We start from the raw sequence: 12,576 nt of genomic DNA on the forward strand, positions 1-12,576 counted from the left end.
TTATTGTTGTTGCTGCTGGTTTCAGGTGTGGAACTTGAACACACATTCAGTTTGCTACCAGTCTTTTGTGTTGTCAGGTAAGATACTGTTTTAGGAATTGAAATCAGGGTGGAACAAATCCACTAACCTGATCTTAGTACAGAATTCAATCCAATTTCAGTGATGTTTAACTGCTGCAGTTTACTGTTGTTAGCACTGTGCTGGACACATAAATTATGTAGTAATACTCAAATAATATTCTTAATCTCTTCAGCGTGTCCTCTGCTCACTGTTCTGTTGTTAGAGGAGACTCGACACATCATCACTGGCTCAGCTGATGGACAGGTTAGTTTGTGATGTATATCTTCAGAGATTAAAGTTCTCTGCCACTACGATGGATTTCCATCAATTGTGCTGCCAAAAGGCAGGGTTCACGCTGATGCCATCTGGATGCAAAATCAAGGCTGAACGTAAAATTGACCGTATTCCCCAGACTCATGCACACCGTGTTCAAAACTTTCAAAAATCATTTTTTAGAATGTCTGTTTTTGTTTTGTTTCTTCTTTCCTTGTTGCCAACAGTGAGTCCCTGTACTGTGTTCCTCTATGTCTGCAGTCTGCGGGATGGGGGTGGGGGTGGGGTGCGGTGATGACAGTGAGCAAAGAACAGCGATTTTTAAGCTTTTCTTTTCTTTCAAAGTCTGCTCTCAGTGTCTCAGTGCCCTTTCTGTGGTTAAACTAAAACCACAGTTGCAGATTCACGACGTATTAACAACAAACAGTAAAACTACCCCCTGCTCCCCCCAAATACGCCTAAAATCTGAGGACGGCATGATGTAAAATGCACTTGTAAAACCTTCTTATCTCTCAGTCAGGTTGCACTTGCCGCATAAATACACACATTCTTTGTTGTTCCTGTTCAGAGATTGCAAACCAGGGGCAAATCCAGACAGAAAGAGGGTTTTGTGGAGGGGAGGTGCCCTTAGCTGTCGCCACCTTGTTTTCCCTTTATCTTAAAAGGGTTTCTATAAAAGGGTGATTCTTAGACTACGGGCACTTATTATGTCCTTTGATCATATTGTATGAAAAACAGAAAAAAGGGGAAATTTCACACTTTTATAGTTATCTTTACAATGAAAGTGTGTTAAGAACTTTGTTCTAGTAGTCTATGATGACTTTTTCACCTTTTTTCAGCATCATTATATGCAAATATTGCCGTTTTGTGCTTGTCCCACACCCAGACTTTTGATCTTCAATGATAAAAATGAATGATAAAGAAACGTTTTTTCTAATGTTTTAAAATATCTCTGAATAAAATATCAGTAAAATAATCAAAACATAATTGGGGTATTCAATGTCATACAACTGTTGTGATTTTTTTTTAAACAAAATGTAGTTGTCCCACACTATTGCTGTAATTTCCACCACAACACTGTAATGTCCCTTTAAACAGTTTGTATGAAAGATTGTTTGGGTAGTTTCTATGGAGATAAACAGTGACATCAGAGCACATGTATATAGCGCCAAATCACAACAAACAGTTGTCCCAAGGCGCTTTATATTGTAAGGCAATGGTGTGGTGGAAATTACATTTACAAGGCCAATAGTGCCCGTAGTTAAAGAATCACCCAAAAACGTAGATGGCAAACAGCTTATGATTTGGCCGTGAAAAAAAATTCTCTCATAATTTTTTTTTTTTTAAATGGACTGCATTCATATAGCGCGTTTCCATCTGCATCAGATGCTCAAAGTGCGTTATAATAATGCCTAACGTTCAGCCCGATGTCAGAGGTGTTTATTATTATTATTTTCTCAGAGTCATTCCCTGAAAAATTGAGGGACCCAACTTGTGTGTGTTACACTAAAATGGACAAACACTACACCTGAAAACTAAATTACAACTACAGAAGAATTCTGCAATATAGTCTACATATCAGTTTAGTATAATAAGTAAAAGGTCTTATGCCATTTACTCAAATAAGAGACTGAACAAACTTTTAAAACTTTATCTACCCACTAACTTGTGAACCATCTGTCACCATTTATTGATCTCTGCTCCCCTTTCTATTCTTTCTGGGCCTTCCCCTCCTTCTCTTTGAGATTCCTTGGGACACATCTGGCACTGACCCCACTGTCAGTGCCAGACAGTGGGCCTACCTCGACCCCTTTTCTGTGAATTCATGTTTCCATCAGGTGCATAAGCACCTGACTCCTCTTCACTGCTCACTGATCTCTGCAGCATCAGTTTCTTATTGGGAGAGCCCTTTGGTCTTCCCCTTTTCCGAGGTATTGCAGAACCACTGTCATTTTCAACACTTTCTGCCTTGGGTTTCTTGGAGGATCCTTTCGGACGACCCCTTGGGTTTTTGAGCAAACTGAAATCATTTGGTCAAAATTTTAGTAAAGTATATACAGTATTTAGGTGTCAAAAATAAATGGTATGTTCCATCTTTGAACTCATGCAAATATTCTTGCCATTGCACTCATTAACATTCATTATTTGTATACTATTATTTATTTATTTGCTTTAATACTTGTATCTTCAACAGTTCAGTGTCAAGATGGAAAGACCACAGACTGTGTTATGTATATGTATGTCTATCTGCTTGGTGTAGGCTTGGTGCTTTTCTCTCTCTGATGACCACAAGTGTCACCTGGTAACCAGTGTTGACCTTCACAACATAGAAAAAAGACATCAACGGCACCTACAGACGGTGGAACATCAACCAGGTGATGTCTATGAAACTGACTTTAAAGGTGAAAGTCAAGTTGATGGGTGAAAATTTTAAAGAAAATTCTTCATAAATGATTGGAGAAACACAACAAATGTCACCAACCATAGTGCATGAGGGGGCATTGAATGGATTTATGAGTATGGACTCTGTAGTCAGCAGATCTCAACCCAGTTGAACACCTATGAGATAAACATGTTAGCTAGAACTCATCACTTCGATCATCAGAACAGCAATCTAGGTGATATCTTTTGGAATAATGGTGTTTCATCTCCGGGGGTGATACAGACTGTAGTTCTGGCAGCACATCATGAGTTCTCCAAAATGCAACACAGATTCATTAAGATTATTTGAGTCCTAAATAGGTCCTTTTCATTTGAGTGGTGGGTTGTACGATATGTAACATTCATTTTTTTCCCATTGTATGAGTCATGTCAAGTACTGTGCATTTTAGTACTATTTAGTACATTTTTGTCAAGTACAACTTCTCTCTGTTGAATGCCTCCATTATTTTTTGATAAAATGTTTCCATGAAACCAGGAAGCTAAATCCAGTAGCTGAAGTGTTCACGGGGACATCTTTTAGTGGCCATAGAAGTGCCTTTTTCCTGGATTGAGGACTGCTATGTTTAGCAGTCTGTTGGCAGGTTGCCTTGGGGCGGAGCCACACACAGTTGAGTGCATTGCTAGTGTCGTCTTCCTGCTCCAAGAAGAAACGTGTGTCATTTTTACTAAAGTATATATTTAGGCATCAAAAAATAAATGGTATGTTCCATCTTTGAACTCATGCCAATATTCTTGCCATTGCACTCATTAACATTCATTATTTGTATACTATTTCTTGGCTATTTTCTTCCAGGAGGTGCAGAAGTTAAAGTAGAAGATTCAAAGCCTGTACTCAAAATGGCCTTCTATGGATCAGTTACTGACACCAATAAGTAAGCAAGCAACAAACCTCTACTTCCTTCAAGTCGAATTCTACTTCCTATAATTCGCATTTCAGTTCTACTTCCTGTTTGCAAGTTTATTCAAATTCAATTCAGATTCATGGAATTGAATTGGAATTTGGGAGACATTCTCAAATTTAATTATGAATTTTGTGCAAACATGTATTAGAAAGCACCACTTTCAGTGCACATCATAACTGCTTATTATGTGGACCACACATTATATGGACAAAAAACATCTGAGATGTTCATACACGACCTTTTATCACTGACGAAAACAAAGGATTTTTGTCACAAAGCATTACATACTGTACATCTTACTTTGGTAACATTCCAATTAAAGTAAACTCTAGTGTGTAAAATATTTACATGCACAGTTTTCTTGGCCACTAATTGAATAAACCTGGATGTTTTCATAAACACAGTTTTAATCTGGGTACATCAGAAGATCTTTTGTTGAATAGCAGCTGGGTACACAATTTTGAAGATCAACAAACATTATGTACACACAGCTGCAAAGTACATGTACCTGCGTGCTTTCATTGTTAGGAGGTATCGATACGAAAACTGCATATCATAAGTCTTATTTTGGTTTTAAGTGAGTAAATGAAGTTTGACCATCAAAATGTCATACGTTTGGCAATTGCTTACAGCACTATTCCTTAAAACATTCAAGACTTCATTGCAAATATTTATTTGCTACACCTGCTTATTCCAATTAAGGGTCATGGGGGGGTGGGAGTAGAGCCTATTCCAGTAGTCACTGGGTGAGAAGTGTGGAGTATCTGTGGTATGAAAGTAGCAGCCTTGCAGGAAGGCACTGGGGAGGGTTGTGAGGCAGCAGAGAAGATTATTAGGCTAGGCTGCCAACCATTGGTGAACTGGCAGAATAGCACAGCTTGTTCAGGGCAAGAAGGATGATCAGGGACACTTCACATCTTTTTTTAACAAACTGCTTTCCCTCCTGCCCTCAAGTAGGCGGTACCATAGCATGAGGTGCAAAACACGTAGATTCAGGGACAGCTTTTACCCAACCACCATAAGACAGTTAAATACAAATCGATAGAAGGAACTGTGCAATATAGATTGTAGGATATGCAATACACTGTAGCATCTGGTAGCAACTTTATCCTTGTAGCATCTTCGTCTGTGCAATATCTCATGTCCTTTATTTATTTATTGTATGCTGTGTATGTACAGATACAATTATTGATAATTTTTTCCTTTTTTTCAAACCCAATTTATCACTATCACACACCTTGGACTTTTATTCTATGCTTGTAGTCTGTGTATTTATTTATTTGTGCAGTGCATTGACATTTCGTTCTGTGACAGCATCTGTGATGTTTTTTTTTACTGAATGACAATAAAAACAAGTCTAAGGGTACACCCTAGACAGGGTGCCAGTCTATCACAGGCCTGCATATAGACAGACAAACACATTTGGACAGTCAGTGTAAAGATTCCAATTCACCTAACCGGCATGTCTTTGGAAGTGGGACGAATCCAGAGCACTCAGACGAAGCAATGCAAACACAGGGAGAACTAGGTAGGAAGCGATCCCAGGGTTTCCTTGTGAGGCAGTAGTACTATGAAGCATGATGCTGCCTTCATTGCAAACATTTGTCACTAATTGCCTCAAAAGTATTCCACAGCATTGTAATTTTAAATGTAAATATGTGACTACTTTACAGAAAATACTGTAAAATTTAGAGTATATTAATTTTGTTTATGTGGTGCCAAATCACAACAATGCTGCCTCAAGGCACTCTGCGGGGGTAAGGTCTAATCTTACCAACCCCCTGAGCAAGCACACAAGTGAGGGCCCCTTCACACATAGTGCGAAGTTGGTCAAATTGCACATTGAGTGCACATGTACCAGCAGTCGTATGCAAAACGTGTAAAATCGTAGCTGCATCCAATGCCTCGTACACCTGTTGCTACAACCATTTGCACACACCAGCAGCTGAAAGACAGAATGTGTGCTGTGCGAGCCCATCAAACCCTCTCGCGGCAGGTGTTGGCCAAATTCCTGGTGACACGCACGAACATCTAACACCGCTTGCATGGCACTTAGAAAATGTGTGGCCATTCGCACTATTGGCACGAAAACAGTCAGCAGACGATCACTGTCGCGCTGGATGTGAAATTTGTCTAAGTACCCCACGATGGTGAAGTTGTCGAGTGAACATGTGGTGTGCCAGTGTCAGCTCCCCCACAACACATGTGTGCATGTGTTTCGCACCCCCCCCCACTCCCCCCCCAACACGTGTGTGTGTGGTTCATGCGCCCACCCGCAGGCGAGGCATCTCTCATCTAATCACAGAGTCACATCTTGGTCTGTGCGCTGACAGGACAGGGGGCATGGCTGGCTGCCCACAGCTGTTGAGACATCTCAGGTCCTGGACATCACAGCTGCAGCACACGTCCCGTGTTTGGACAGACACACGCATGTGTGTGTTTGTGTGGAAACAGATAAAAACATACAGTGCTTTTGCGACGGGCTGGAGAAACGGGCCGTCAGTTCATGTGTACATGCAGCAGGTGATCTGAATGTCACGTCTGACAGGACATGCATGTCGGGCCGTGAGTGGCGCGCCACAGGACCACAACAAGCCAACGGTGCGACAAATACGCCACTTTCAGCCACGTATCAGCAGAAATACGCCATACCAAATGTTGCTTGGTCAGTAATCACAGCGCCAGGGTTATTTAACCGCGGGGTTCTGTATTGCGTCCCCTTTAATGTATTATTTATATCAACTCAGTGATATTCACTAATTATACAGCTGTTTTTTTTTGTTTTTTTTTCCTACACATCAATGGTGCAGTGTGGTGCACTTCATCCCATGGAACACAGTGCGAGCAGCTGCAACTACTCGCAGTGTGTTCTTGCTCGAAAGACACCGTCGCATGCACGAACCGTCGCACTGGGATCGTGCATGCCTGCCCATCAGCGTGATGTTTCATGGTGCGCTCATATGAGCTGTTTCACCGTGAGTCGCCCTGAGTTGTACTTATTCACACTATTTGTGATGGGGCCCCGACAGTGATAAGGAAAAACTTTCTCTGGGTTTTTTTGAGGAAGAAACTTCAAGCAGACCAGACTCAGAGGGGTGACCCACTACTTGGGCCATTCTAACAGTTACAAGGTTTTTATAATCTATTTTATCTTAGTGCCCTGTCACACCTTGATGATTTAGTCCAGGGGTGGCCAAGTTCGGTCCTCAAGAGCCACCTTCCTGACACTCTTAGTTGTCTCCCTGCTCCAACACACCTGAATCTAATGAAAGACTCGTTAGCAGACTTTTAATCAGCCTTTTATTGGATTTAGGTGTGTTGGAGCAGGGAGACAACTAAGAGTGTCAGGAAGGTGGCTCTCGTGGACCGAACTTGGCCACCCCTGATTTAGTCAGTGTATGCTGATGTATGAAAAATGTGCTGAATACATTGAATACGTTATGCAGCTGTCACAACATGATGATTTAGCCAGCAGTCCTGTTTCCACTGACTGGTTTGGGTCAGTACTGCACGGTATGGTGCGGGTGGGTTGGCACGGTTAAGTCTGCCGTGGTTTGCATTTCCACCACCAGCAGAACCCTTTTGTTTCGCAGGTGGAACATGTAAATATTGACGAGCACATCATCGAGCACGCGTACGCTGTCGTGTGGCCTCTCTTCTCCACACATAGGCGAAACAGAGTAATTTAACAATTTCATTTCATTTTATTTTAGTCTTGGTGGATCATGGGATTTATTTTCATTGCGTGCAGAATGCTGACGAATCAAGTGATGCCTATGATAAATACTGACATGAATCAATGAGGCGCTGTGACTTTTTCAACTTTTAAAATAAGTTAATTGTCTTGTGGCACAAAGTGCCGGCGTTCTCTGGTTTAGGCTGAGAGACAAAACACAGAGGGACTTCTTTTAAAACACTGTGTTTCTTCAGCCACAACAAGGAACTAAAATATTTTCAGACATTGTTTTCTAATTCAGGACACTTTATGACGACGAATAAGGTTTTGTCAGACTGTGATGATGAATCCGACTGAAACAAACAGGTAAGGTTTAAACTTTAATATTTGTAACAGTCAAAACTATTTGCATGACTGCAGCTGTCAGTTGTTTAGCCAATCAATGGACGTATTTCAACTTATGAGTAACTTTCAAGAGAAGTGTGTCAACAATCACATGACTTGCCTGCAATTTATGGCCTGCGTATGCGGAACGTCTCAGCCATATGTCAAAAATATTGTGCATGCCCAAAATTTTCCCACGTACTTGCCATATATCAGTGGGATCTTAAGTTATACAAAACTTACCCATAACCTATTTAATGTACACCTGCATATGCCAGCGTTTTTAATACGGTCTGCATATGCTAGCAAAATCGCCAAGGTGTGACAGAGGTGTTACCGATATGTAACGTATTTAGTTCTAATTAACAGACAAGATTTTTCAGATCGCCTCATATTGACATACTTTGTACAAATATGTTAACATGGCAATATGATGTACATTTCATTATATTTTCAAAGTAGTTGTGATTGTGTGACAGCACAGTGGTACAAACAGTAAATCTCCTTATTTCCTGAGTGAAATATCCCAGGTTCAAAGGTGCCTGAGGCCCCTAACGTCCTTCTTGAGCCTGTGCACAGCATAAAAAAACATGCCACTTCCATGTGGTGGGGATGACGGGCCATGGCTGTCTTGTAGCAATGTCACAGAGTAGCCTGGTGCCGTCCTCACCAAAAGCGATGTCAGTCAACTGTAGTCCAGTGGCTGCAGACCTGACTGCATCTCTGGTACACGACATAATAGTACTTTGTGTCGTCCGCGGTGATCTCTTGTGGTGCAAACTGCGCCTCCCTTTGGGTGAACCAAGTTGAAGCTGAGGACTCCCAAAACCTGGGGAGCTTCAAGGCCACAACGTTTACCATCATGCTCATGTCAGAATGTCCTAAAAAAGACAACAAAGACAGACGTCGGGGTCACCAGTGTTGAAATTGCGATGGGAAACTTCGATATCCACATCTTGGTACATGCAGAACAGCGGACACATTCTCACCACAAGTGGCGACACTTTGGTATGTGCTTTGTGCATCTGGGCATGTTACGACATCCCAAACAGGGAACACGTTCGGTATGGTGAATTATGTTGGTTACATGTTGAATGTCTGCCACACCATATAAATAATAAACATTTGATATAATCTATGTTTTGATTGATCCCGTGTACACCACCAACCCGTTCACATTTCTAACCGTTTTTCCCCACTCAGCGACACACCCGCCGAGGATCAAACTCTGGTTATTGGTGACTCTGTTTTGAGAAATGTGAAGTTAGCGACACCAGCAACCATAGTCAATTGTCTTCCGGGAGCCAGAGCAGGCGACATTGAAGGAAATTTGAAACTGCTGGCTAAGGCTAAGCGTAAATTTGGTAAGATTGTAATTCACGTCGGCAGTAATGACACCCGGTTACGCCAATCGGAGGTCACTAAAATTAACATTGAATCGGTGTGTAACTTTGCAAAAACAATGTCGGACTCTGTAGTTTTCTCTGGGCCCCTCCCCAATCGGACCGGGAGTGACATGTTTAGCCGCATGTTCTCCTTGAATTGCTGGCTGTCTGAGTGGTGTCCAAAAAATGAGGTGGGCTTCATAGATAATTGTCAAAGCTTCTGGGGAAAACCTGGTCTTGTTAGGACAGACGGCATCCATCCCACTTTGGATGGAGCATCTCTCATTTCTAGAAATCTGGCCAATTTTCTTAAATCCTCCAAACCGTGACTATCCAGGGTTGGGACCAGGAAGCAGAGTTGTAGTCTTACACACCTCTCTGCAGCTTCTCTCCCCCTGCCATCCCCTCATTACCCCATCCCCGTAGAGACGGTGCCTGCTCCCAGACCACCAACAACCAGTAAAAATCTATTTAAGCATAAAAATTCAAAAAGAAAAAATATAGCACCTTCAACTGCACCACAGACTAAAACAGTTAAATGTGGTCTTTTAAACATTAGGTCTCTCTCTTCTAAGTCCCTGTTAGTAAATGATATAATAATTGATCAACATATTGATCTATTCTACCTTACAGAAACCTGGTTACAGCAGGATGAATATGTTAGTTTAAATGAGTCAACACCCCCGAGTCACACTAACTGTCAGAATGCTCGTAGCACGGGCCGAGGGGGAGGATTAGCAGCAATCTTCCATTCCAGCTTATTAATTAATCCAAAACCCAGACAGAGCTTTAATTAATTTGAAAGCTTGACTCTTAGTCTTGTCCATCCAAATTGGAAGTCCCAAAAATCAGTTTTATTTGTTATTATCTATCGTCCATCTGGTCGTTACTGTGAGTTTCTCTGTGAATTTTCAGACCTTTTGTCTGACTTAGTGCTTAGCTCAGATAAGATAATTATAGTGGGCGATTTTAACATCCACACAGATGCTGAGAATGACAGCCTCAGCACTGCATTTAATCTATTGTTAGACTCAACTGGCTTTGCTCAAAATGTAAATGAGTCCACCCACCACTTTAATCATATCTTAGATCTTGTTCTGACTTATGGTATGGAAATTGAAGACTTAACAGTATTCCCTGAAAACTCCCTTCTGTCTGATCATTTCTTAATAACATTTACATTTACTCTGATGGACTACCCAGCAGTGGGGAATAAGTTTCATTACACTAGAAGTCTTTCAGAAAGTGCTGTAACTAGGTTTAAGGATATGATTCCTTCTTTATGTTCTCTAATGCCATATACCAACACAGTGCAGAGTAGCTACCTAAACTCTGTGAGTAAGAGTATCTCGTCAGTAGTTTTACATCCTCATTGAAGACAACTTTGGATGCTGTAGCTCCTCTGAAAAAGAGAGCCTTAAATCAGAAGTGCCTGACTCTGTGGTATAACTCACAAACTCGCAGCTTAAAGCAGATAACCCGTAAGTTGGAGAGGAAATGGCATCTCACTAATTTAGAAGATCTTCACTTAGCCTGGAAAAAGAGTCTGTTGCTCTATAAAAAAGCCCTCCGTAAAGCTAGGACATCTTACTACTCATCACTAATTGAAGAAAATAAGAACAACCCCAGGTTTCTTTTCAGCACTGTAGCCAGGCTGACAAAGAGTCAGAGTTCTATTTAGCCGAGTATTCCTTTAACTAGTAATGACTTCATGACTTTCTTTGCTAATAAAATTTTAACTATTAGAGAAAAAATTACTCATAACCATCCCAAAGACATATCGTTATCTTTGGCTGCTTTCAGTGATGCCGGTATTTGGTTAGACTCTTTCTCTCCCATTGTTCTGTCTGAGTTATTTTCATTAGTTACTTCCTCCAAACCATCAACATGTCTATTAGACCCCATTCCTACCAGGCTGCTCAAGGAAGCCCTACCATTAATTAATGCTTCGATCTTAAATATGATCAATCTATCTTTATTAGTTGGCTATGTACCACAGGCTTTTAAGGTGGCAGTAATTAAACCATTACTTAAAAAGCCATCACTTGACCCAGCTATCTTAGCTAATTATAGGCCAATCTCCAACCTTCCTTTTCTCTCAAAAATTCTTGAAAGGGTAGTTGTAAAACAGCTAACTGATCATCTGCAGAGGAATGGTCTATTTGAAGAGTTTCAGTCAGGTTTTAGAATTCATCATAGTACAGAAACAGCATTAGTGAAGGTTACAAATGATCTTCTTATGGCCTCAGACAGTGGACTCATCTATGTGCTTGTTCTGTTAGACCTCAGTGCTGCTTTTGATACTGTTGACCATAAAATTTTATTACAGAGATTAGAGCGTGCCATAGGTATTAAAGGCACTGCGCTGCGGTGGTTTGAATCATATTTATCGAATAGATTACAATTTGTTCATGTAAATGGGGAATCTTCTTCACAGACTAAGGTTAATTATGGAGTTCCACAAGGTTCTGTGCTAGGACCAATTTTATTCACTTTATACATGTTTCCCTTAGGCAGTATTATTAGACAGCATTGCTTAAATTTTAATTGTTACGCAGATGATACCCAGCTTTTTCTGTCCATGAAGCCAGAGGACACACACCAATTAGCTAAACTGCAGGATTGTCTTACAGACATAAAGACATGGATGACCTCTAATTTCCTGCTTTTAAACTCAGATAAAACTGAAGTTATAGTACTTGGCCCCACAAATCTTAGAAACATGGTGTCTAACCAGATCCTTACTCTGGATGGCATTACCCTGACCTCTAGTAATACTGTGAGAAATCTTGGAGTCATTTTTGATCAGGATATGTCATTCAGTGCGCATATTAAACAAATATGTAGGACTGCTTTTTTGCATTTGTGCAATATCTCTAAAATTAGAAAGGTCTTGTCTCAGAGTGATGCTGAAAAACTAATTCATGCATTTATTTCCTCTAGGCTGGACTATTGTAATTCATTATTATCAGGTTGTCCTAAAAGTTCCCTGAAAAGCCTTCAGTTAATTCAAAATGCTGCAGCTAGAGTACTGACAGGGACTAGAAGGAGAGAGCATATCTCACCCATATTGGCCTCTCTTCATTGGCTTTATTGGAATAGAATTTAAAATTCTTCTTCTTACTTATAAGGTTTTGAATAATCAGGTCCCATCTTATCTTAGGGACCTCATAGTACCATATCACCCCAATAGAGCGCTTCGCTCTCAAACTGCAGGCTTACTTGTAGTTCCTAGGATTTGTAAGAGTAGAATGGGAGGCAGAGCCTTCAGCTTTCAGGCTCCTCTCCTGTGGAACCAGCTCCCAATTCGGATCAGGGAGACAGACACCCTCTCTACTTTTAAGATTAGGCTTAAAACTTTCCTTTTTGCTAAAGCTTATAGTTAGGGCTGGATCAGGTGACCCTGAACCACCCTGAACCTTAGTTATGCTGCTATAGACTTAGACTGCTGGGG

General features: G+C 41.0%; 1 protein-coding gene across 1 annotated transcript in view; it reads left to right on the forward strand.

The window, feature by feature from the left end:
• Nucleotides 1-12,576, forward strand: part of wdr27 (WD repeat domain 27) — a 170,721-nt gene that overhangs the window by 8,586 nt on the left and 149,559 nt on the right. Inside the window, exons 5-8 of the mRNA XM_034185406.1 lie at nt 26-77; nt 254-324; nt 2,594-2,708; nt 3,569-3,647. Of these exons, the coding sequence (XP_034041297.1) occupies nt 26-77; nt 254-324; nt 2,594-2,708; nt 3,569-3,647 (317 nt within the window). The remainder of the gene's footprint in view (nt 1-25; nt 78-253; nt 325-2,593; nt 2,709-3,568; nt 3,648-12,576) is intronic.

This window comes from Thalassophryne amazonica, chromosome 13, assembly GCF_902500255.1.
Source record: "Thalassophryne amazonica chromosome 13, fThaAma1.1, whole genome shotgun sequence".
Taxonomy (NCBI): Eukaryota; Metazoa; Chordata; class Actinopteri; order Batrachoidiformes; family Batrachoididae; genus Thalassophryne; species Thalassophryne amazonica.